At 53.5% G+C, this 25,286-nt stretch overlaps 1 protein-coding gene across 1 annotated transcript in view; it reads left to right on the top strand.

Annotated features, from left to right (window-relative positions):
- LOC138061321 (PHD finger protein 7-like) overlaps positions 1-22,180 on the top strand; it is a 316,401-nt gene extending 294,221 nt beyond the window's left edge. The window contains exons 2-5 of the mRNA XM_068910565.1: positions 21,102-21,224; positions 21,495-21,586; positions 21,679-21,780; positions 22,073-22,180. Coding sequence (XP_068766666.1) covers positions 21,102-21,224; positions 21,495-21,586; positions 21,679-21,780; positions 22,073-22,180 — 425 coding nt within the window. The remainder of the gene's footprint in view (positions 1-21,101; positions 21,225-21,494; positions 21,587-21,678; positions 21,781-22,072) is intronic.
- The last annotated feature ends 3,106 nt before the right edge of the window (positions 22,181-25,286 follow it).

A 25,286-nucleotide genomic window follows, 5' to 3' on the forward strand; every position in this document is an offset into this window, starting at 1 on the left:
TAACGCTGCTGAACAAACCTTCCCGCAGGAGCCCTGGGCCTTGGCACAAAATGTGACCGGTCTCCTGAGCCATGCGAGAGGCTCCTGGCCAGGCCCTGCCAGATCCCAAAGCTTTGCTCAGCTGCAAGCACGTGGTAGGTGGGAGATGCCCTCCTCATCAGGATTTCTCACTAGGGGGTAAAATGGGTTTTAACTAGAAAAACCTATCTTTTTGCTCTCAAATAGCCTCTGCAATATGCTGAGCCCAGGCAGCACCTGCATTTAGAGGGCTCTTGAGCTGTCTAATGGGATGTTTCAAAACCATCCAGTGAATGCCCTGGAGCCTCCTGGGACTGCTGCGGGGAGACCACATTTTTCAGAGGGATCAGAAGAGAAACTGCTTTATCCTGCTAACCCCATGGGAACGGTGACTGAGACAAGCGTCCAGGCCACCTGCCCACGGACCCTTCCCAGACTCTGTGGTGCCCCGTCCTTTCTCACCCTGCTGCCTTCGTCAACGAGCACTGGCAACTAGGACCAGCAGGATCGGCCGGCCGAGGCCAGAGGAGGAATTCAAAGCAGCCAGATATATGTCGACTTCGCGGCAAACGAGAATAAAAGATTAAATGTTTTCTCTCCCTTTTTAGCGGACCTTATGCCTTATTTATGACCCTCATTGAAGACGAGGAGTGAGCACAGGGACGTGGGGAGAATAATGCATGGGCAAAGGATTACGTGTGAGCATCACTTATTGCAGCCACGCTCAAAGTGCGCTGGGGAGCAGCACTGGGGGAAAGGCACTGGTTGCCAGTGAGGAACGAGGTGTTTGGGGGATGAAGGCTCAGGGTGAAGCATGGTTTAGGAAAGATCATAGAAAAGAGGAACCAGGTGGCATATGAGGCCTGTGACTTTGGTTCGTGATGGAGACAGAGCACAGAGGGCCGGATGGGACCCTTCGGATGCAACAAAGACCCCAGGACAGAGTGACCTTGAGAAGGGGGGAAAAAACACTGCCAGCTGCAAGGAAAACTCTATCCCTGAGTGCTTGGAGGCTCTACTTTTCTCAGCCCCTCATCGCTGTCCAGATTGCAAGGCAGAAATTTGGAGAATGGAAAAGGGGATGGTTGTGATAAAGGGGCTGATCTTCCCCTCGGCTGCCTGAAGATCCAGCCCTGAATCCAGTGTGCAGCTAATCTCAGCCCTAGAAAATGTTTTCAGGAAAAAAACAGAGGCATCTCTCTGCTTTCGGGCCATTTTGCAGCTTGCAGAAGTAGTGTTTGTGTTACTTCGTTCTGAGATGGAAAGGCTTGCATGCAAACATGAATCTTCACATCCTTTGGTGTAAAATAAGCCCCCTCTCCCAGCAAAATAAAGTGATACGATTAAATCATCATCCTCCACAAAATATCAGAATTCCGAAAACAGCCAAGATCTAGCTCAAAAATAGACTGTTGGGGAGTGCAACAGTTTGATGCCTCTGTCAGTGTGCGTATGTGTGTTCGTGCGTGGGGAAAGGCACAGAGTAGTAGTTTTGTGCGTGTGAGTATTTGGATGTTTCTACGAGTGCCTGTGTGCGCTGGGGTAACTGTGTGTGAATATTCAACTGACAGTAAACCCACGTTAAGGGAGCACTATTCACTTTTAACATGCCAAGAACTTGGAAAGCAGGAAATGCCAGAAACAAGGTTACCAAAGTCACATTAATGCAGCCCTCCTGGGCAAAAATCAGCCTTGCAAACCCATCTTGATGCTGTGGAGCAGATGTTACTCATCCCACTACACCAGCACTCACCTCGCTCACATAAAAATCCCCAGCTAATGAGCAGCTACTCAGTAATTTTTGCCCTCATGCTGTGAGTCATCCCAGTTCTGATTTCCTGCTCCCTGCTCGAAGTCAGCTATGATGGCAGAACCACTGATTTCCTCCCAGGTCGCTTTGCTCTGCTTTTCTCTGGAGTACCTGAGCGGTTCAAAAACATTCACAAATCACACACAGCACGCCTACAAATCAAAGGATTTTGCTACAGCCCGTGCAGAATCAGGAAACTGAGGCACAGCCATGTCTAGTAACCGATTGGGTGGTGGGTTTGAGGAAGCCTTCTAAAAGTCCTCAGCATCACCTGGATGCACAGTTAAGGCTCACTGGCAAAAAGCTAGATTAAAGCGATGTGCCTGGGAACGTAGGAGCTCGCGAGGCATGTCCTCCCCGGCCCCAGCAGGGTCTCTGTGCAGGAGCTCCTCTGAGACCCCCCCCCCAACTCATTGCATGCAGGTTACTCCTGTGCCAATAGCTGATTTTTTTCAACTGACGGACTTGGGAAGCAAACTAGCCTGACATCTCCGCTGAGCCGTATTATTAGTTTTGGCGATTAAATAGAAGCCTGTTTGCAGGTGACAATGCTGTAAAAATCAGTAGATACCAGAGCTGACATAGTGAAAATAAGGCAAGAGAACAGAGCTCTAGCAACATACATAATCCTTGGGGAAATAAGTGTGTGAATAATGAATGTGCACTGTAAAAATAAAATATGTTATTGTGGTAAAGATAAGTCTATTAAAGTCTTGCAGCAGAGTCTGTGCTGGGATGGCTGATAGATTATTGAATTCGCCACCTGCAGATTCAGTGCTCTCTTCGACTTGGCCAGGCACCAAGCTGGTGTGTGTCCACTTGATGGCCCGGCACATTCGGCACCAGCCACGCTCACGCACCTACCCAAGAACCAGCTGGAGCAGCCGTGCTTTCCCCAGCATTCCCAGTTGTCCCTTGCTGTTCATTACAAAATGAGCATCCTAATGAGTGCATGTATAGAGGGCTTGTGTCCCAATCGGTGTTTGCATCTTCCTACAGTCGGCATTTACAGAGGGAGCCGTTGCACGTAAAACACCACATTTAATAGTTGCTCGCTGGCCTGTCCTCCGTGAGTCCGTCTCACCCCTCTCTGAAGGATTTGTGCCTCTGGCCCCACTGTGTCTTCCGATGAGCACTGTGGTGTAAACCTGCACGGCACAGGGAAGGTGTCTCCTCCACTGGTTTTAAAGCCTTCCTGACAACTTCATTATGTACCCTCTAAAGGGAGATCTTTTTCCTGTCATTGATGAGTGTCAACTCCGTGCCTACTTTAAGATGGAGAAATAGATTTACAGCTGGGTGTGAAGGGGGGAGATGGATGCATACGGAGGAATGGATGGATGGATGCCTGCTCCCTCTGTGTTTTCTGGTCTCTGAACCACAGTTGCTTCTTACACATAACCCTGAAACAATTCTTGTGGCTGCTTCTTGCAGGGGATTTTAGAGTTTTTTACTGCTTTTCTTTAGATGCACTGCACTGGACAGGGTTTATAGCTGATTTCAAGGGAACTTCCCAATTGAGCAGGATACGCATGCCAACAGAGGGAGCACATGATGGACTGCACTCCTCAGCCAAGTGCCATACGACTCAGTCCCTGATCGGATTTTGGCAGAAGGTCAGCTCTGTCACCCAGTGGCTATTTAATTCCACAGCAAACTCTCCACACTCCCACGCTCTGCCTGCCAGCGTGCAAAGGGAGACGACGGGGGACCAGGTGTGCCCTGTAGTCTGCAGGAGGGGGTTGCTTTGAAGGTGAACAAAAAAAAAAAGCTCTTAGCTTGCCAAATCCAGAGTTAGCCTACTTGGCTGTGAAAGGTGATGTGACTACTAATGCTCTGACAGTGCTCCAGCAGCTTTAAGAGCACACCTCCCTCTCCTTTCTTCTCTCTGTACTGTTTGTCTTTCTCTCCCTTCTCCACCCCTAATGACATGGGCCCACAAGAGAGGACTTCGGGCCTAATCTGAAACCCTGCTAGTCTATGCAAGTCCCTCTGATGGCCTACAGGTAGCTTGGGGGATGCTCAGCCAGGTGGACGCAGCAACTTCCTGGCCACCCTTTGCTTGCTCCTGTCCCCGCTGGCTGTGCATCACCACTGGGAAGTGAGCCAAAGTCATGGTCCAGCCTCTGCTGGGAACAGTTTCACCACGCAGATGCTACCAGAGACAGACAGCAGCTTCAGAGGAGCTTCATTCCCTTCAGCACCATCCTCAGCATGTGGCTGGGGCAGGGAGCACCCTGAAGCAGATGCAAAGACCCAGGTATGCTTGTGGACCTGCACAGCCTCATGCACCCTCGTGTGTAGCCTTGGAAATGCCCAATCTAACCAAAAAATGAAGCCACCAGAGGGTTCAGCCAAGGGAGCTGGTGTCAAGAAGTGAGCTGCACACTGGAAACTCAGCTTAAAGCCTCCTCTGAGTACCTCTGCCTGGGTTTCCCCTCTTGCAGACAGACCCAAATGATGGGTTTGATATTGCAAACCCTCCTCTCCCCTTGGAGCTGGTGCAAGGGCTGGTAAAGAGGAGGTCATGTCCATCCCTGGCCAAAGACGAGCAAGTTACGTTGTTGCAGCACTTCTGGAGGATAAGTATAGTCCTCAGCTCTGCCGGCCACCATCCAAGCCCTTCTTGAGTGCCAAAAACAACTAGGCTGAGCAGAACAGATAGCAATCGCCTTTTCCACGCTTCATTGACCACAAACCAACAGCCAGAGCAAGGCAGGAGAATGCCTGCCACGAGGACGGGGTGCCATGGCACTCCAGACAGAAGTGAGCAGGCAGACCCGGACTGGCACTTTGGCGAGGGTTAGCTAGGAGGCTCCCAAAGCATCCTGGAGCTGTGCACAACCCACTCAGCTCCACCACGCCGCAAGCTGAATCGGCCTTTGCAGTCCAGCCAAGCATGGAAGGGCTGTCCTAATGAAAATGATGAAATTAATTGATTCATTTCTTTTTTGTTGTCAACTCTCTTTCTCCATGTGCTCCCTGAGAAGAGCTTGTGTTGTTTTGCACTGACCTGAAACAATTTGTCTGTGGTCAGTTCAGCCATGGAGGAGGGACGGTGTCTGCTTCCATTACGTGTTTTAGTTCTGATCTGAGGTTTATTTATGTGTTTTTTCTTTAGAAAAGCTTTTTTGTTCATTTTCCTCCTACAGCAGGAGGAAATTTCCAAAGGAACAGTCACTTTGAATCAAAATCTTTCCCTTAAAAATGGGTCCACGCGGTTTGGGGAGATTTTTCCATGTTGTTTTTGAACTTTTCCAGGGCGTGGCTTGGATGAAGTGGGGTGATTTTGCAGAGTACTTTACTGAACCGATATTTTGTGCCGCCCTTCTGTGCACCTTGATCCTCCAAGCCCTGCACTCCTGCTGCTGGGGAGGGCAGTGGTCCCGTGGGCCGGGTTGTGGCTTTGGGGGCAAAGAAGGGGATCTGAGGAATGTGTGTTGATCTGTCTTTTATATGCAGAGAGCAAGAATCACCTCTTTTCAGGCAAACACCTTCTCTAGACAATGGAGAACAGGACAATTCATCACCTCTGCTTGTCCAAATACAGGCAAGACTTGAGCACTATAGTTGATACAAGGGATGTGCAGACCTAGAGCTCCTGGACAGCTCTGATGGTCCCCACATGGGGCTGGGGAAAGGATGCCACGTGGTCCTGTCCGTTGTGGAAAGTTATTTCAGTTCTCATTTCTCACACTGATGCCCTCGTGACCTCGGTCAGACTTTAGCCCTCCATTGCCCAGCAAGAGGAGGGTGGTCAGTGCTGCAGGAGGGGTGAAGAGAGGACGAGGCTAGCCAAGATATGCCCTGATCTCCCAGACTCCCCCTAGATCACATCTAGCCTCCTCCCCATCAAGATAACAGGGGAGTGGCAAGCTAAAGTGCTTGTGTTTGAACTGGGAGCTTTTAATATATGCCAAAAGCAGCCAGTGCTGTTACCAGCACTTCTTGCTCCCGTTGGGGATAGGTGTGAGCTGTCCCAGGGCAAACATCTTTCTGTTCTGTTCCACCACCGGGAGTGGGAAGGAGGGAGGCGAGAGAGCAGAGACAGATGTAAGAGGACAAACTGCTGAATAATGATTATAGCCCATTAGCTAAAATCCTGCCTTGACAGATCAAGGGAAGTGGCTTCAGGGTCTTTTTCTCCACACTTCAGTCTGGAGCTGTGACAGCCCGGGATATTGCTGTGCATTTATCACTGCAAAGAGGGCAATCAGCGTCAGGAGGCTCTTTATGTTATCAGCCGAGGCTCAGCCCTGGGCTTTGATGGGGAAGATGGGAAGGATCACAGCTGGGATGCTGCCTCGACAGCCATGAGGAGCAGTCATGCCAGTGCTAAACGGGGTTGCTCCCATCAACGTGTGCCTGTGCGGGGAGCAGGCACCTGGGCGCCCAAGCAAGGAGCAGTTGAAAGCAGCTCAGGGAAATCTTGTCCCTGCTACCCATCTCCGTTCAGTACCTGCCTGTGCCAGTGCACAGGAGGGCTGTCAGCAGAGAGATGCTTCAGAGCACATGTCTCCTTTGATGAGAAAAAGTAGGATAGGAGAAACTTTTGCCGTCACGGGAGAAGGAAACCTTTCATGAAGCCCTGGCGTGACCTACTACCACCCAATGAGTGCTGCTAATTGCAAACACCAAGGATATTGGTCTGAAATCCTCCAAGCAAGGCTGCTTCAGCAATCACCTGCAGGCCACATCAAGGGGGCAAAACACTAGTTTTGCTGCGGAGAGAGCTCTGCTCCCTGAGGCTTGTCCTACTGACTTGTGTCCTTGGCATTGTGTTTTCCTAGCTGAGGCTCACCCAAAAAGCCAGGCAGGGGCCATGCCTGGCCATGGTACTTGCAAGTGCCCATTTGATACCCTCATTTCTGACTGAAGGCTCTCAAGGACAAGAGGTGAGCCACACCCAGATCAACAAGAGAGAACAGGAGCTTGAAATCTTGCAAGATTGCCCATGCAGGTCCTTTGTAGCAGGCAGTTTTGAGCACCATTTTTTAGCTCACCTCTGCAAGGAGCCTCAGGATCTTGTTTCAGAGGAGTTCTCATCTAATCACAGGACTCAAGGTGCAGGTGCTGTACTGGTGGGGACCCCACGGGTGAATGGGCAGCATGTCTATCCCTCACAATCTGCAAAGGGGCTGGAGCCTCTAGGTAATGCTCTCTTGAACCTCCAGCTGCCAGAGGCAGGCGATTAGGTGCAAGTGTCATGTTTTATTTAAAAAATAAGCAGTGACACAGTCTACATCTCAGGTTGCAAATGTCAGCACAAAAGGTTCCCACGTCAGAAAAGAAGAATCAGCCCCAATTCAGCAGTTGAAGAATGAGTTTGATGCACACTGTATGATTTGGGGAATTGGAGAGGGGGGTGGGGGAAACATTGGCTTGGAGCATTTGTGGGTAAAATAACATCAATAGTGAAAAGAGAGAAAAGAAGGAGATCAGGCAGGCCTGGCCATCAGCTCACTGATTTGAGATACACTGTGAAAAGCTATTCCTCTCCTGGGAAAAACATGCCTCCCCGCACCGAGAGCCAGCCCCGATGCACTTCTTGGGGAGAGGCATCGTCTTACTCCCCGGAAGAGATGCATTTGGACAGTGCAGTAAGTGATTTCAAGAGCTGCCAGTGTATTTACAATAAAACCGCGTTTTCCAGTGCTGAATCACTTGGGGAGAGGAGTTTGGCTGCAAATTCCCAGTCACGCAGTTGGATCACACCTTGACAAATTGAAGTGCTGGGCTGAAGTTTGCTCTGCGGCTTTGCGTTAAGCACACAGCGATTAGCAGCTCGCCGCGCAGGGAGCCTGGCGAAACACTCAGTGGTGCACTGTGCCGTCGCCTGTAGCAGAGCCCCTGCGGCTCCCTCCTTGGTGCTGAGGCCAGCTGTGGAGCAGGTGGCTACGAAACCCCCGTCATGCTGGCCAAGACCTCTTGCTGTCCCCTCACAGGCTCCAGCCCTCTCACCCCAATGGGGTCAGTCGCAGTCGGAGGTCTCAGCCATGGCAGGCTCCGGCTGGGATGCTGTGTGCCAGGTCTCCATGTGCCCGTGATGGGGCAGGAGTTTTGGCGTGACACTGTTTTTTGGAAGGGAAGGTGGAAAATGTAGGTTGCTCAACCCAAACTGCTCTGCAGAGGGTACCACCTCTAGTAAAATCTTCTGCAGAAATATTGCCCCATTCCCCAGAGGAAGAAACGCGCTTAAAGCAGGGGGACCCGGATGCTCCCCAGGACCACGAGGGAGCCAGGCTCAGGGACACGCTCTGATTCACGGCTCTGAATTCACATCACTCCCATCCCCATCCACCACTGCAGCCTGGGCCGAGACCAGGCAGGCCCAATTAACTCCTGTTTTCTCTTTGCAAAGTTCATCTCAGGAAGATCACTATGAAGTTAGTCCCTGACTGCTCTGAGCAGAAATGAGGAGCAAGAGGCTGTTCTTGAGTGCTAACATCAAATCAGCTATTTCCCTGCTCTGCCTTGATGTGACCTGGTAGAAATAGGCTAGTATAAGAATCCAGACACATCTCCCTGGAAAGAGCTTCAGAGACTTTCCCTCCTTAAATGTCTTTGCTAGTTATATCTTCTACTTTGCATTTTCATTTTTCAAACACCTAATCACATTAATTAATACATTCGGGTATAATTCTTTCTGGCTTTCGTCAAACTTAAATCAGCATTTATTAGCATACGACCATGGCTGTGTTGTTATTAAAGTCCGGCATAACCTTGCACTTCATTATGAACCCAGAAAGTATTTTAGAAATGAGCTTAAATGTTCAAGAGCCGTTCAGGCTGCGCTCAGGACACCTGCCTTTATTTCCTCCGTGATCATTAGGGCCCTTCTGGGTACTGCAATAGCATCTTGCTAGCACCATGCCCACGGTTAAACTCCTCCGCAGCCAGCCAACTTCATAGGCCGTATTCTCCCCCGTGCATTTCTGGAGAGCAAAAAAAAAAAAAAAAAACACCTCGGTGAGGTCAGCACAGCCTCGTGTGTCTGGCTCATCCAGGGTGGCGTTCCTGCCAGCTTTCCCTGGACCTGCTTTGCCCTGTACAAATAGCAGCTCCTTCTACCCAACCCAGCGTGAGCATGGGGCTCCTCCGTGATCCCGCTCAGCAGCCCCCAGGTGCCAGCAGCCACGGTGCAGTGTGCACCAGGCTTCCCATCCCCGGTGACTGCCGAAGAAGGCAACCCCATAACACCGCAGAGACTGGCTTGTGCTGACTTAACCCCTCGCTGCTGATCCTGCCCTTCCCGCTGCCTGCCCCTGCTCTCCTCTTGCCCACCATGCCCTTGTACCAGGGAAGGTGCGAACGAGTGGTCAGGGAGCTGATCTGGCTGAAAACTAGTCTAGGGGGAAAAAAAAAACCCAACAGAAGTTTCATTTACACATTAGGGCAGATCTAGCCGCAGACAGCTGCACAAATCTGCTGGGAGAACCGCAACCCTCGTGCCTCCCCACCGCTGGGAGAGAAAACAAGCACAGCGCTCCCAAGTGAGAGGAGCCAGAAATCTCTGGGACCACCTTTCGCTGCCTCCCAGGTGAAATCTGCAGCCTTCCCAGCCTCGCGCTGAGCAACGCCAGTTTATTTAGGCTCTGCGCTTTCCTGAGGGGACCCTCGGAGCCGGGAAGCCAGGGGTGCAGATGGGAGAGCCTGGCAGACGCTAAGGCGCTCGAGCGCTTTTTATTCCGACCTTGTCCCCAAGCCCATCTATCGGAGCTAAGTATAAAGCAGCTTTAACACCATCCAGCTCTGTCCTTGTGAAGGGCTGGAGGGAAGGAGGGTCTTGAAAAGGAGAAGGACTGCGGCAGCTCTGCTCGGGGAGGACAGGGATTTGGAGTTTGATTCAGCCAAATGCTAGATGTGATACTTCGTCCCTCTGCCTCCGGCTTGCGATCTCTCACGGGCAAAAGTAGATATTTAATCCCTTTGACATCCTGATTTCTGTGTCCAGGGAAGCTGAGAGGAAGCTGAGAAAGTTTAGAGGCCTTAAGACACAAATCGCTCAATATTTTGGCCTTTAACGCTGTATGTTTGGGTCAAAAGACCTCCTGCCCCTGCCCCTTCACCCTCCCCTGCCCCCCTGGGAAGCACAGACAAGGCGCGATGGGGCAATGTGAGGGGCTTCAGGGTCTTTTTGTCACATTTGTTTGCATCCTCTGGGAAATTCCCACTTTGGAGCAAAGCAAGCCCTCCCTCCCCTCCTCGCACATTATCTTTCCTGCTCCCGGCAAGCGAATAGCTGCAGCAGCCGTGATCGATTATCGGTGTCAGCGCCAGCCCCCAGTGCGCCGGGTGCAGGGCAGCGCTCGGTGCTGCCAGCACTGGCCTGCATGCAAGATAAAAGTCAAACAGATGACAGTCACAGCCATTAATAATAATTAGAGGGCGGGTCAGGGTAAATGTACCCAGGCTCATCTCAGCCTTCGAATCGAAGGCACACGAGGCCAAGCTTCTTCACTCCCTGGTTTCTGCTGCTCGGTGCGGGACGGGGCTGGAGGGGAAATTAGTGGGGGAAGACGGCTGCCCCTTTCCCCAGAAAGCTGTGCCTTGTGTTAGCTGGGTGGATGGACAGACAGAAGACAGTTTTTTTTATGTTAAAGATAACGCTTATATCTGATTCGTCCCCTCGGCTCCCAAAAGCAGCCCACGACCTTGCAGCACTAGCTGCTTTCTCCCTTTTCCCCTCTGTCCCAATGGGATTGGCACCACCCATTTGGGGTTTTCCTCGCGGCTGTTGCGCAGCGTCTGCCAGTGCCGTGTCTCCCAGCTCGCCGTCACCTCTGTCAGCCTGGCATCAACACCGCGAGCGCATCAGAGACGCCACGCAGATCGCCGTGCTGCAGAGATTAGCGCTGTCACTGTTTTTTCCAAGCAGCTGCTGTTCACACTGAAAATCCCAGAGACTTTTGCCTCTGGCTAATACCTTCCCCTGTCTCTGGGTGTTCACAAAACCTCCTGCAGGAGTACTGTGCTTTTCCTCATGAGCATATTCACAAAATACTCTTTGGGCTTTTTTTCAGCTGTCTGACCAGTTAGAAGGGCAAAAAATGGTCCAACTCTTCAGGCTGCTCAGTGCACAAGAGCTTTGCTGCTGCTTTAGCTATGTCAGCTAGGAAAATGTATCCTTCAATCAGTTTAAGCCCCTAGGCTTGATGTAATTTTACTGCTGCCTTCTCTCTAAGGTACTTTTATGGCCGCTATCTCTGAGTATTTATAGATGGGGAGAGCAACAAATTGAGAAGAAGAGACTTTGCTAAGCTTGTCCAGGATGTCAGTGCCAGCTTGAGGAGTTGCCCAAGGTGGGTTTTCTCAGTATTATTCAGAGGGACCCAGGCTGGGAGCAGTCCTCCTCAGAGCCACAGGCAAAAAGCTCGTTTCAGCTAGGCTAGGAACTCCAGCAAAGCCTCTGGCATCGGTAGGAAATGCAGCATTTGGTGGTCCTTTAAAGCTCTCAGCCCAGCTCTTTGGGAGGCGAACTGAATTTTGTGTGTGGACAGCACCTTGCAAGGATGGTTTCTGGTCTTTGCTAACCTCCTTTGCTCCCTCAAATCCCCTCTTTAAGGTTTGGCGTCAGGTTCCCAGAAGGGGGATGAGGGAAACCTGCAGACTCAGGTTGTGATTTTGCACGAGAAGGCACTTGTGTGCCCATGCTGAGACTTCCACATGCTGCCACCCCATGAAAACCACAGTGCTGATGGCTTCATAATGTCAGTTTATAGCTGAGTTATATTTTGTCTCAGTGTGTATTCATAAAAATTATTCTTGGACAGGTCTCCAAAGCTTAAACTGTCAGCAGACCTATACCATATTTTTAACTAAATCAGTCAATAAATCAAGTAAAGAATAAGCAACACACTTAAGCATATCACAGAATCACAGAATGGTTGAGGTTGGAAGGCACCTCTGGAGATCATCGAGTCCAACCCCCCCTGCTCTAGCACGCTCACTCAGAGCAGGCTGCCCAGGACCCTGACCAGACGCCTCTGGAATAGCTCCAAGGATGGAGACTCTTCCACCTCTCAGGGCAACCTGCTCCAGGGCTCTGTCACCCCCCCCCCCACAGTAAACAAGAATTTCCTCATGTTCAGACAAAGCTTCCTGAATTTCCATTTGTGCCTGTTGCCTCTGGTCCTATTACAGGGCACCCCTAAGAAGAGTCTGGCCCCATCCTCTTTACACCCTCCCTTCAGATACTTCTGGGCTTTGATAAAGCACCCCCTCAGCCTTATCTTCTCTAGGCTCAAGAGGCCCAGCTCTCTGAGCCTTTCCTCAGGTGAGAGGGGCACCAGTCCCTAACTCATCTTAGCAGCCCTCCGCTGGACTCGCTCCAGTAGCTCCATGTCTCTCTTGTATTGAGGAGCCCAGCGCTGGACACAGGTCTCCAGGGGTGGCCTCAGCAGGGCTGAGGAGAGGGGGAGGATCACCTCCCTCCACCTGGGGGCGCTGCTCTGCCTAACGCAACCCAGGATACCATTGGCCCTCCTGGCCACAAGGGCACATTGCTGGCTCATGGTCAACTTGTTGTCTACCAGGAGCCCCAAGTCCTTCTCTGCAGAGCTGCTCTTGAGCAGGTCAGCCCCCAGCCTATACTGGTACATGGGGTTATTCCTCCCTAGGTGCAGGAGCCTGCACTTGCCTTTGTTGAACTTCATGAGGTCCTCTCCACCCAACTCTCCAGCCTGTGGAGGGCCCTCTGAATGGCAGCACAACCCTCTGGTGTATCAGCCACTCCTCCCAGTTTTGTATCATCAGCAAACTTGCTTAATCTGCAGTCAGTGAGACAATAGGCCTTGCTTAAGGTTAAGCATGCACTTAACTGCCATTCAGGGTGGGATGAGTTTGCTAAATCTAGCTCTTGCTGAGAGCTTTTTAAATATAGCTAATTGCTCATTGTGTGTATTGGGCAAGATCTCTCCTCCTAAGTAACTAACAATTACTTATTAGGAACATTCTTTAGCAATACATAATAGATACCGATAGCATTGAATAGCAGGACCCATTCCATCTATATTTTGAAAGGTCAGTTAGCATTTTGTTCAATATAATAAGTGGCCTATTAAAGCAGAACAAGGTCTGTATTTCAGACACCTCATCTGTAGTGGGACTGATTTGTCTCCTGCTTGGACATATCGTAGCAGGACTGACACAGCAGGCAGAAAGCTGAAGGGAACTGGGAGGGTAGCGCTGATGGTCCCATGGCTATAAGCATCCTTGCTGGAGCTCTCCTGTCTCTGCCGTCTTCCCCTTACCTACATGCCCCACAGGAAAGTGGTTCACCAGCCTTGTGTCTGCTTAGATGCTACTTCTCTGTAAGTGTGCCTTGGTGGACATGGCCTTTTCTCTGGGGGAACACAGGGAGGTTCATCACCGTTTGCTTTTAACCTGGACTGCCCAAAACCCTGGTGTGAGACAGCTCATCCTAGAGCAAACATCTTGAAGTCCATCCAGCTTCTCTTCCTTAGGTGAAACTCACCCTGACGTTGCTCTGTGCTCACATGAGACTCTCTGCTCTGAGATCTCAATGCAGTCTGTCGTTCACTTTTTATCCCACTCTGCAGTGAATTGGAGCTAATTTACCCACCCAGCTCCAACTACTCAGAACTAACATAGCCTTTTCCAGACCCTGGTCCTGGGCTTTGATGTGTTGGTCCCAAGTCTCCCTCTTCTAGTCACTGAGCAACAGCCTTGCATGGAGGGAAAAGCTCCAGATTTGGGTGGCAGAGATAGGAAATGATCATGGAGAGCAACAGAAACTTCTCTTGTGATCTTTTAGGTCTCCTTTCAGCCCTGTGCTGCACCAGGCTGTGGCCTGGTACCCACAGAGCCAGACAGGCAGAGGAAGGATGGGGGTGGCACAGTCACCAAAAAGCCCATCTATCCTTCCATCCATCCCTCCATCCATCCATCCAGCATGTCCGCCACTGGCTATTGGGCCTGCACTGAGGCAAGGCCGCTTCTTGCCTTAAACATGCAGATGCAGATGTGGTTGTTAATGCAGGAAATGAGATGTCCATTTACAGACATTTTTAATGGTGCTTTTATTTGCCCACATCTTCATTTTGTCTCTCCTCGCAGATGTGCACACAGAAATGTCAAGACCAAGCCAAATTGGAAATTTGAGCACCAAAAAGAAAAGAATAACCCCCTACCTCCTTTCACATCCTCAAAACTTGGGAGGCTGCTAAGTGACAGCAGTTCTTGCACTCCACAAACACACTCCAAGAACCTAAGCTCTTAAAATGGCTATTTAAGGACATGATAACTCATATGTTCCTTGGTAGCTACCAACAAGCTGTTTGTTCTGAGTGAACGGGGTTATTTTCACCCAGAAACTAAATTCAGAGGAGAGGAGCAGCAGCTTCCATTTGAACTCAGCCTCGTCTACATCTTGTCTGCAAATACACACTGGGACAGGTACTGCCATGTGTGCCCGTGTGCAAGGACCAATGTAGCGCTGAGGCTTTAGTCCAGTTTGTGGTCATAGAGCATAAGGAGCAGAGCCCAGAGGTCCACGTAGCTGGATCAGGCACACACTGTTATCCGTGCCCCAATTTCCCTGCCTGGTGAGCCACTGCAAGGGCTGGCGCCACCAACGCCCAGGCAGTCAGGACGTTGCTGCAAACTCCACCCTGGAGCTGGAGACCATTTTCGTTTACCCAATGCTCCCAGCTCCTCCAGTGCCCATCGCTGCCCCAGACCTTCTACCAATTCCCTGCTGGCAGTGGAGAATGAATGAAATGAGCCCAGCCACTTTTCCTCTCCCTTTTGCTGATGAGCTCCATTTATTCTTTTTATTCTGCTGTTGTTAGGATTGCTATTTTGTGATCCCATTTAAAATCATTGATTTACCACAGAGTCCTCAATAAGCAATTTGGAGCAATTGAGGCTATTATCTTGCAATAGATCACATGGTCCTGGGAGTGGTGGTAAAGGCAGAAGGGAGGGAAGGAGAGGAAAAATAAAGAGAAATGGCTGGAGCTCACCTGGATCCATCACTTGTCACAACTGCAAGTGTCTAACCCCTGTGGAGGTCCAGCTGTGATTTGTGTGGTATGATCCCAGGATGGGGAAGAGTGTCTCTGTTCCCTTTGGCTGGAATTAACCCAGATTTACCAGAGTGGAGAGCAGGAGATCAGGCTAAGACTCAAGGGCTTTGCCAAGGCATGGCAGCTGCAGCTCCTGCAAGACAGGAGAAGACCTCAGGATGGGTCCCAAGGGACAGAAAGTGATTTTTCCAACACTGAATAGCAATGATTGCACATCGTGGACACACAGAGTTGTCGATCAGCTGATGGGAAATGCAGCAGAGGCACACCAGCACCAGCCATCAGGTCCTTCCTCCAGAGGTGAAACGCCCAAATGACCAACAGAGATGGTCCCCGTGGTGAGCACAGGGCCCTCGGAGGGATCCCACAGCTCAACCTCTCCCTTGACACCTCTATCTCTCTCTTGTCCAGGGTCATTTCCCGCTGCCCATGCTGGCCCCCATCCCAGGTGGCGTGGCCAGCCCCGTCAGCAGCGCTGGGTCACTCTGAGAGCCCTGCTCCCACAGCACCTCCTCTTCTCTGCCTCCACAGGGGAAGCAATGAGGTCCCTGAAGGGAAGCAGGTTCATCTTTGTCTGCCCATGGCTAATGAGGCAGAGGAGGAAGGAGGTCCAAGGTCTGGCTGAGGTCACTCTGTCAGGGTCCGCGCTTGGCAGGATACCCGCACCAGGCTGTGCTCCTGCAGATGCACGTTGGCTGTGCATGCTCCCAGAGCCTCACTGCTGGTCTCTGGCAATAACTCTCCTGCCAAAGAGCCCTGGCTGCACTGGCTGAGCCTCAGTGACCAGAAAAAGTGACACTGCGGGGAAGACTATTCTTTCTTCATGACTCCTAGTCCCCGTAGCATGCCTTGCTCCAAGTGGCTCTGAATTTCTCTTTGGGCAGTGCTGCCCTGATGGGGTGTTGCTGGGGGAGGGGGAGCCTTAAATCCTCCACAAGGAGCCCAGAGGATGTTGGGGCCCTCCCCAAGCTTGCAGGAATTGCAGCAAAGCTGCTTAGCAGCACCTTCCCCTTCTCCTCTCTCTCCTCTCAGCAGAGAGGTGGCAGCAAAATCAGCATTCCCGATGACCTAGGAGCTATCCCAAGTGGGATACCAGCCTTTGATTTTTCCTCCTCTTCTTTCTCTATAGTCTTTTTTTTGTTGCAATTACAGCTTAGGACTAAATTTTCCATCATGGCTCAAACTTTGCAGTAAAGTATTTTGCCCCCTTTTCTTCCTTTTTCCAGAGAAAGTGACTTCATTGCAGTTGAAAAAAGGAATGCTCAGATACAGTTAAGATTTTCTTCCCTGGTCAAAAAAATGTTTATTCCTTAAAATGTTGCAAAACTTTGTTGCAAGGTTTTCTTTCTCAAGTGAAAACTCACCTTTTGGTGCTACATGACATTTTACTGAGAACCTTGAAAAACCTAGCTCCTCCCAGCCCGAAGTTACAGAAGGTCGCAATCCAAACATTTAGGAACTGTGAAAGCAAAAAGTTTTGGCTGACCTGAAGCTAAATGCTTCTTTCATTTCTTTTTCACTTCTGGTTCAAAGATTTCTCCTCTTTATGCTGCCATGGTCTGAAGTGGGAGTTGGGCGGGTCAAAGCTTTGTAACCTGAAGATGCTATTTCCTCTCCTAGCTCTTTTAGTAGCTGCAAAGTCTCCCTGGATTTGTGTCTTGTGCCATAACCAAGCCTCAAGATTGGGAAAAATACCTATTTTGATATACTGAGTTTTTGGGGAAGGAAAAAGGAAATTTAACCTGTAATTGGGCTGAGATTTCTATCTCTGCATCAATGAGCTGTGAAACAAAACATTCCCCGAGGATGTTAGGAGGATGGCTAGTTGCACAGCCATAGGGAAGGATGATAAAGCATGCTGGTGCCATGTGCTCTGGGCTGTAGTGTTTAGCAGTAGGTTTCCAGTAACTTTATAAATGCCCAGAAAGGCACTCAAGTCTTCAGAGTTAGAAGTACAGCTGTCCCAAAAGCATGAACCCTTGCAATAGGAATCCACTTCTGTGGGATTAAAAAACACGGCTTTTAAGATACCGGCATCTTTTCAACCTCAGCCATTAGCTGGGAAGTCACAAGAGTTCAGGGAAGACACCCCAGACAGACTAAGCTTCCACACTAACAGTTGAAAAGATCTCTACTTATCACCTCAATTTGCATACAAGGACAAAATTAAAAGTAATGCAATACAGAGATGACATGGCAAATGCATGCTGCAGTGATTGAAAACATTTCTGACTATGTTGAGTATAGAAAGTAAATAAAACCAGCTGTAAAACAGATACCTGAAATCAACAGTAAAGATGATTTTAAAGATACACTAATAGAGGAATAATCATGTAGGGCAGAGATCTTGCTGTGCTTACTTTGAGTCAGCAATGGCTTTTCAAGAGAGTTTGGGAACTGCTATATGGAGAGCAGAGAAATGCAAGGAGGGTACTTGTCCACTTGCTATGTTCACAAAGTACAGTCTCTTAATCTAGATAAGTCAATGTAGTCAGGTGTGGTCAGATCAGCTTCTTTCAGTCTAAACAAGGGGAAAATGGTATTTTCTGGAAAAAAATGGCCTTGAAGTTGTTTCTTCTACCCCTTGAAAAGCCCTGACTTGCCCTGACAGTTTAGCCTAATTGAAACTGAGATGAACTGAAGTGCTCGTAATATTTACTCACAAATACCAAAGTAAAATGCTCTGCTATCTATATTTTTATTAGGTAACGTTACATTACTATATCCAGCATTATTTGGGCCTGCCAGGAGGGTTGGGATGACAGCTCCAGACTCCATTTGTCTTGCAAGAGCAAGGTACAAAGTGGGTGGAGTGGGGCTACAAAAGGCAAGCCAAAGGAAAAGCAGGGCTGCACCAGCATTTCTCCTAGGACAACTTTTGCCCCTGGGACAAGAATAGGGCTGGTGGGCTGTTGTTCAGGCAACTCCTGAGAAGGCAGCTAACAGAGGCAATCAACAGATGCAGCAGTTTGCACAGCAGTTTCTGGACTCTGCTTAGATTGTCTAAGAACCATGTTGGAGCCTGTGGACATTTTGGGGAACCCTCTGAGGAACTAGAGGGTGCTTGCTGCTTACAGGTAAGGAGAACTAGGTAAGGACAGCTACAGGAGGCCTTACTTTCTCCTGGGAAGCTTTAGCAAGGTGTAGCTGCTGCTAATGAGCTCTTTCTGTTGTCCTTCATCAAAGGGTGTCAGGACCTTTGTTCCAGCTGATGCTCGTTTAGGGAGGGTCAAGCACCCTTTTAGCCAGTACTAGGGAGAGGACTATATAAGAGCCAGGTCTAAGAGCACAGCTAACAGAAGCAGCCAGCAGACAAAGCTGTTTGTGCAGAAGGGATCCTTGTCTCCATTCATAGTAGTGAACACTTTCTCAGATATGTTTGTGATATGCTATTGGGCATGTTCCTCAGTAGCTGTTGGAGTTGCTGTGTCAGAGGTTTCCAGATAGACCTTCTGATGGAGGATGCAGCTTTGCAGGTCTCAGGCTGCATAGAGTGCCTGGGGCCTCTCTGTGAGGCTAGGGTTGACAATCCTCCTTCCTGCAGAAGGTGTGCTGTTGTTCATAAGTTGTGTCACCTGGTCAAGGAGTTATGGGAGGAAGTCAGCGGGCTGCATAGCATCTGAAAGGATGAGCAAGAGATAGATAGGATATTCTCAGACCCTACAGCTTCAAGAGCCCCAACCCCCAATGGCAGTGGAGATGCACATGGAGTCTGTGCCTTATCTGACTGTAAGTGGTAACTTCCAAGGAAGGTGAAGGCTGGAAGCTGGTGTCTTCTTGTATGAGGAAGGCTCCTGCTCTTCTTGAAGGCTTGCAGCTGATGAACAGGTTCGCTGTCCTCAAAGCTGAGGAGGAGCTGGGTGTGCTTTTGAGTGAAGCAGCTGGGCTAACCCTGTGCTGCACAGGACCACCCAGAAGAAGTGGTGAGTGATAGTAGTGGGTGACTCTCTGCTGCAGGGGACACAGGCACCCATCTGCTGACCTGACCTCCTGTCTGGAGAGGTTAGCTGCTTGCCAGGACTTGGATCTGGGATGTCATGGAGAGATTCTCAAAGCTTGTCTGCCCGTCTGACTGTTACCCCCTGCTTCTCTTCCATGTGGGCACCAATGATATTGCCAAGGGCAACTTGGAAAGTATCCAACATGACTAAAGAGCTCTGGGGGCAGGTGTGGGTGCCCAGGTGGTTTTCTCCTCAATTTGGCTGGTGAGGGGAAGGATGGGAGGAGGAGCAGATGGATACTGAGAGTCAACAATTGGTTGTGCAGCTTGTGTCAGCAATAGGGTTTTGGTTTCTATGTCTATAGGACTGTTTGAGGATTGGGGGATACCTCAATCATTTGCATGCAGGCAAGGAAGGGCTTACAAGACTATGGAGAAACCTCTTGCACCCCTTCTGGGAAATCAGCATGTTTGGATTCCTCTCTGAGGTGCATGTACATAAATGCAGGCAACAGGGGAATAAACAGGAGGAATTAGAGATCTGTGTGCAGTTGCAGGGGTATGCTGTCATTGCAGTTATGGAGATGTGGTGGGATAGCTCGCATGACTGGAGTGCTGCAATGCATGAATAAAGGCTCTTTAGGAAGGACAGGCCAAGAAGGCAAGGAAGAGGAGTTGCCCTGTATGTGAGAGAGCAGTTGGAATGTATAGAGCTCTGCCTAGGCATGGATGGTGGGCTGCCTGACAGCTTATGGATGAGAATTAAGGGGCAGACTAACATGGGGGATAGTGTTTACTGCAGATCACCTGATCAGGAAGAAGTAGATGAGGCCTTCTATAGAGAGCTGGAAGTAGCATCACATTCACAGGCCCTGGTCCTAATGGGGGACTTTAACCACCCTGATATCTGCTAGAGGGACAATACAGCAAGGCACAAGTAATCCAGGAGATTCCTGGAGAACCTCATTGACAACTTCCTAATACAGGTGATAGAGATGCCAGCAAGGAGAGGGGCTCTGCTGGACCTTGAACTTACAAGATGATTGGAGATGGGAAAAGTTGGGGGCAAACTTGGCTGCAGTGAGTATGAGATGCTGGAGTTAAGGATCCTGTGAGGAGGGAACAGGGTAAAAAGCAGGATCACAACCCTGGACTTCAGGAGAGTAAACTTTATTCTCTTCAGGGACCTGCTTGGAAGAATCCCATGGGGTAGGAACCTAGAAGGAAACGGGGCACAAGATAGCTGGCTGATATTCAAGGATCGCCTCTCCAAGCTCAAGAATGGTCCATCCCAATGAGCAAGAAGTCAAGCCAAGGGGGCAGGAGACCTGTGTGGATGAACAAGGAGCTCCTGGCAAAACAGAAAAAGAAGGAAGTGTACAGGAGGTCGAGGCAGGGACAGATAACCTGGAAGGAATACAGGGAAGTTGTTTGAGTACACAGGAATGAGGCTAGGAAAGCCAAGCTCAGCTTGGAGTTAAATCTGGCAACGGGTGTTAAGGACAACAGGAAGAGATTATTTAGATACAGTACTAACAAAAGAAAAACAAAGGGAAACATGAGATCACTGCTGAGGAGTGCCCTGGGGACAGAGGATACAGAACAGGCTGAGAAATTGAATGTGTTTTTTCCCTGAGTCTTTACTGATAAGACTTGCCCTTGGGAATACAACGCCCTGGAGATCAGGGAGAAAGTCTGGAATGACCAACTCCAGAATCCTGCTCTGGGTGAGCATGCTGGAGAATGGGGGTTGGCCTCTGATGGTCTCCAGAGGTGCCTGCCAACCTGCAGCGCTCGGGGCTTCTCTGGAGCCTGGCTCAGGCCCGGAGGGAGCCCCCAGCGGCAGCCTGGGCACCAGCGGGGCAGGTTGCAAGAGCAACCTGCCTCTCTGCCTGGCTAGCCAAGGGCTCGGGCCCCACCGGGGCCCTTTGCCCAGGCCGTCGCGAGGCGGTGGCCGTGTCCCAGCGCACAGCAGGGAGCTGCAGGCTGTCGTGCCCCCGTTTGGCCGGCGCGCTTGCCCCGCGGCAGCGCCTGGGTCACAGCGGTGCTCTGTGACACGGCGGCCCGAGGCAGGCTGACAAGAGCTGGGCGCCTCTGGCCGGTGCCCGCTTGGGAGGCAGCAGCTCCGAGCAACGTGCTGAGGTGAGGGCAGAGGAGGGCAGGGCCAGAGGCAGGGCCGGAGGCAGGGGCTGGCGCGGGGCTGCCCCGGGAGCCGGGGGGGCCCGTGCCGGGGGGCTCTGGGGCGCCGTGCTGGAAACTCACCCTGGTCCCGCTCCTCCCCCAGGGTCAGCAGAGGAGCGTGCGGAAGAGAAACCCCGGCGCTGCGTGGCCGGCACTCTCCGGAGCGCTCCGTCGACTGGCCCTGCGTCCGCCATGAAGCGGAAGGCTCCCGACTCGCAGGAGCAGGGTGAGGGCGCCGTGTCCATGCCCACAGCTGCCTGCAGCCCGCGGCCCAGAGCAAGGGGCGCCCAGGTTGGGCGCGGGCGCCTGCTGGCACCCTCTCCGGGCCATGCGCCCGTCCCCTGCCAACCCCAGAGCACCTTTGCAGCAGCTCCGGCGCTGCCCGGGCCCCGGCCGGGCCGGGACAGAGCAGGGCCTTGCGGGAGTCGCTCAGGGACGTGTCCCCAGGCCCTGGCCGGGTGCTCAGTGCTGCTGGCCTTTGCTCTCTCCCCTCCAGCGTGCATGCTGTGCCGCCGGGCAGACGCCAACGCCGACATCTGTGGGCCGAAGCACGAGAAAGGAGGGCTCTGCGTCCATGAGAACTGCCTGGTGAGTGTGCCTTGCGCCTCCCGGCACCTTTCCCCCAGCAACGCTGCCTGCCTCAGTGTCCTGCTGAGCTGCTGCCCTTGGGCCCGTTGCAGTTCCTGGCCAGCTGGCTCTTCCAGCGCGGGAGCAGGCAAGAAGGCATCTGCGGGTTCATGCCCATGGACATCAAGTGGAAAATAAAGAGCGCAGCGCAGAAGGTGAGGACGTGCCAGGGACGGGCAGGTTGGTGCGCAGGCAGGCTCTGGGGAGCTGAGCCTGTGGCGCGGTGAGACGTGCTGGTGTTCTGCAGCCGTTGTGGGCAGCGCTGCTGCTCCCGGGAGCTCCCCGGCGGCTGCAGCCTAGGCAGCGACGTCGTGCGCGCGGTGGCGGGGCGGGGCGGGACGGGGCGAGAGGCAGCAGGGCCCAGGTGCCTGGGCCTGTGCTGGAGGTGTGGGGCTGGCCGTGCAGGCGCGCTGCCTGGGGCTGACGGGTCTGCTGCGCTCTTTGCAGCGCTGCTTTGCTTGCGGCGAGCGCGGGGCCGCCATCGCCTGCCAGGGCAAGGGCTGCAGCCGCTGCTTCCACCTGCCCTGTGCCTCGGAGCACGGCTGCGTCACCTAGTTCTTTGCGCCCTTCCGGTAAGTGCCGCCGGCCCTGCCGCTGCAGCCTCCCGGCCTCGACGCCCTCGCGACAGCGCTGGCCGAGCAGCTGCGCAGCCTGCCCCGCAGCGATGCCTGCGGGCAGCTGCCAGAGCCCGGCCGCGGAGGCCTCCTTGGTGCCCGCTTGGCCCTCCTCTGCGGCAGCGTGGCAGGCCGTGGCCCTGCCTGACCTCGGCCCTCTCTGCCCTGCTCCCCCCAGCTCCTTCTGCTGGGAGCACCGCCCGCAGCAGGCAGTGCCGGCACGGCCCCAGGCGCAAACAACGTGCCTCATCTGCCTGGAGCCCGTGGACGACGGCCTCTCCTACACCACCATGGTGTGCCCGGCGTGCAGAGGGGCCTGGTTCCACCGCGGCTGCATCCAGGTAGGAGGCCCTTGCCCGACCCCGTGCCCGCAGACCGGGGGCCCGCCACAGCGCCCCGCTAACGCTGCCTCTGCCTCTCCTGCAGGGACAGGCTGTGCACGCCGGCTTTTCCTGCTTCCGGTGCCCAATGTGTAAAAACAGGAGAAAATTTCTCCCGGAAATGTTTAAAATGGGGATCCCAATCCCCCTCCGGTTAGTTTCCTGCTGCTGCTCCTGGGCCGGGCGCCCCAGGCACAAGGGTGCCAGCGCGGTGCCGGGCCAAGGGCTCCCCGGGCAGTGGTGGCCCGCAGGGCTGCAGCGAGCCTGGGCCCTGCTTCCCCGGGCACTTTGCAGCGCGACGGGGGGCCAGGAGAGCAGGCCCGTCCTGCGTGTGCCTGGCGCCCGGGCAGGGCAGGCTCCTGACTCGCCCTTCCTTCTCCTGCAGAGCACCAGCCTGGGAGGAAGGCGGGCGCTACCGCCATTTGTACCAGCGGCACAGCCGCTGCGATGCCACCCACTGCCTTCACCCGCGAGGCAGGGAGCAGGCAGAGCCAGCGGGGTACGTCAGCAAAGCGGCAATTGTGCAGCTGCCGGGGCGGCAGCAGACGCCCTCGTGTCGGTGTCAGCAGGGGCTGCGAGGAGGTGGAGGGCCCGACCCGCTGGTGGGGCTGGGGCAGAGGGAAAGGGGGAGCCCTTGGGCAGGGGGCCGCCCAGCTGCCAGGGCAGGAGGGCTGCCCGCTGCTAGCGCTGCCCAAGGGCTCCTGCAAGCGCTGCCGGGTGCTGCTGGGGCTCGGCGCGGGCTCGGCGCCTGCCCGGGGGCCCTGCCAGCAGGCACTTGCCACAAGAGCTGTGCTGGCCACTGCCGTCCTCCGGCCCCTTGCCCCTTGCTGGCCTTGCTGGCCTCAGGGCCAGCCCCGGCTGCCACCGCCAACAACCCCTTTGCTTCACCAGGCCCTGGGAGCTGCTGCTGTGCTCCTCCTGCGCCTCCAGAGGGGCCCATCGGCGCTGCTTGGCCTTGGCAGACGGCACCGCGAGCTGGGAATGCGACGAGTGTGCCGGCCTGGGCCCCGGTAAGAGGCAAAGGGGCCAGGGGCCAGGCAAGGCCGGGCAGTGGGTGCTCAGGCCACGGCTGCCCGTGCGTCTCTGCCCGCGGGAGGGCTGGCGGCGCCGCTCGCGGCTCTCCAGGCCCGTGCCGCGGGGCGTGGGGCCGTGCTGCTGACCTTCTGCCTCCCCTTACAGCCTCCAGTGCGCACTCACAGCTGGACCGCCCCACCACAAACAGCCAGCCACAACCGGCGTCATCCTCCAGCTCCGCGCCTCCCGACACCCGCAGCCCCACACGCCAGACGGGCCCAGAGCGAAGGCCAAGCCGCTCCAGGACGTCCCGCCGCTCCCAAAATCCTTACCGCCGGCCCTGAAGGCTCCGCCGCCCGAGCCGCGGGCCAGCCCCAAGCAATGGCAGCAGCACCCAGCGCCCAGAATAAAACTCTCAGCTGCTCTCCACCGCCCTGCCTGGTGCCCCTTGCCTTCCTTGCTCCTGCTTTGCCTTGCTGGGGGGGCTGCTGGTGGGCGTGGGAGCAGTGGGGCTGTGTTGTCTGCGCCTCTGGGCAACCCCTTGCCCAAGACCTTCCTTGCTCCGCGCAGGCCTTGGCCACGGGGCAAGCAGCTTGGCCGTGTGCGTCCGGCCCTGGTGGCCGCAGGAGGCAAAGTGGGCTGAGAAGGAGGGAAGGCCGCTGAGGAGGCAGGCAAGCTTGGTGGCTTTGCAAGGGGAAGAGCGGAGATTTCTGATGCTGAAGCCTCCCCTTTCTCTGGCCACTGTCTTGGGCCACGCAGTCCCCAAGGCACCTTTCTCCTTGGAGAGAGCAGCAAGAAAGTCTGCAGAAAGGGAGACTTTCCCTCGGTGGAGGAGGATGCCGTTAGGGATCACCTGAGCAAACTGGCCACCCGCAAGTCCATGGGCCCTGCTAGCATACAGCCGTGAGCGCTGAGGGAGCAGCCAGGTGTCATGGCAAGGCCACTCTGAAGCACCCTGCAAAGCTCCTGGCGATGACGAGAGGTGCCTGAGGCCTGGAAGAAAGCCGCTGTCGCTGTAGCCTTCCAAAAAAGCAAGCAGCAGCAGCCGGGGAACTAGGGGCTACTCAGCCTGCCCTCGAGGCCTGCGGCGGAGCTGAGGCAGCTCCTGCTGCAGCAGGAGACCATTCCCAAGCATGGGAAGGAGGTGGTGGTGATGAGGAGCAGTCAGCCAGGAGTCCCCAAGGGGAAATGAGCCTTTGCCAGTCCAATAGCCTTCTCCGCTCGAGTGTGTGGCTGCCTAGCTGAGGGCAGAGCAGTGGATGTGGTCTCCCTTGCCTTCAGCAAGGCTTCCCACACAGTCTCCCACGCCATCCTCAGAGGTAAGCTCTGCAAGCGGGGGTTAGCTGAGCGGGCAGTGAGGTGGATCGAGAGCTGGCTGAACGGCAGAGCTCCGAGGGTTGCGAGCAGTGGCACAGAGTCTAGTTGGAGGCCTGTAGCTAGCGGTGTGGCCCAGGGCTCGGTGCTGGCTCCAGTCTTGTTCCACGTGTTCTTCAGTGACCTGGATGACGGGACGGATGAAGTTTGCTGCTGACGTTAAAGTGGGAGGAGTGGCTGAGGCACCAGAAGGCTGTGCTGCCCTTCAGAGGGACGTGGACAGGCTGGAGAGTTGGGCGCAGAGCAACCTCCTCGAGTCCAACAAAGGTGAAGTGCAGG

Source organism: Struthio camelus, chromosome 16 (assembly GCF_040807025.1).
Source record: "Struthio camelus isolate bStrCam1 chromosome 16, bStrCam1.hap1, whole genome shotgun sequence".
In the NCBI taxonomy this organism is placed as follows: domain Eukaryota; kingdom Metazoa; phylum Chordata; class Aves; order Struthioniformes; family Struthionidae; genus Struthio; species Struthio camelus.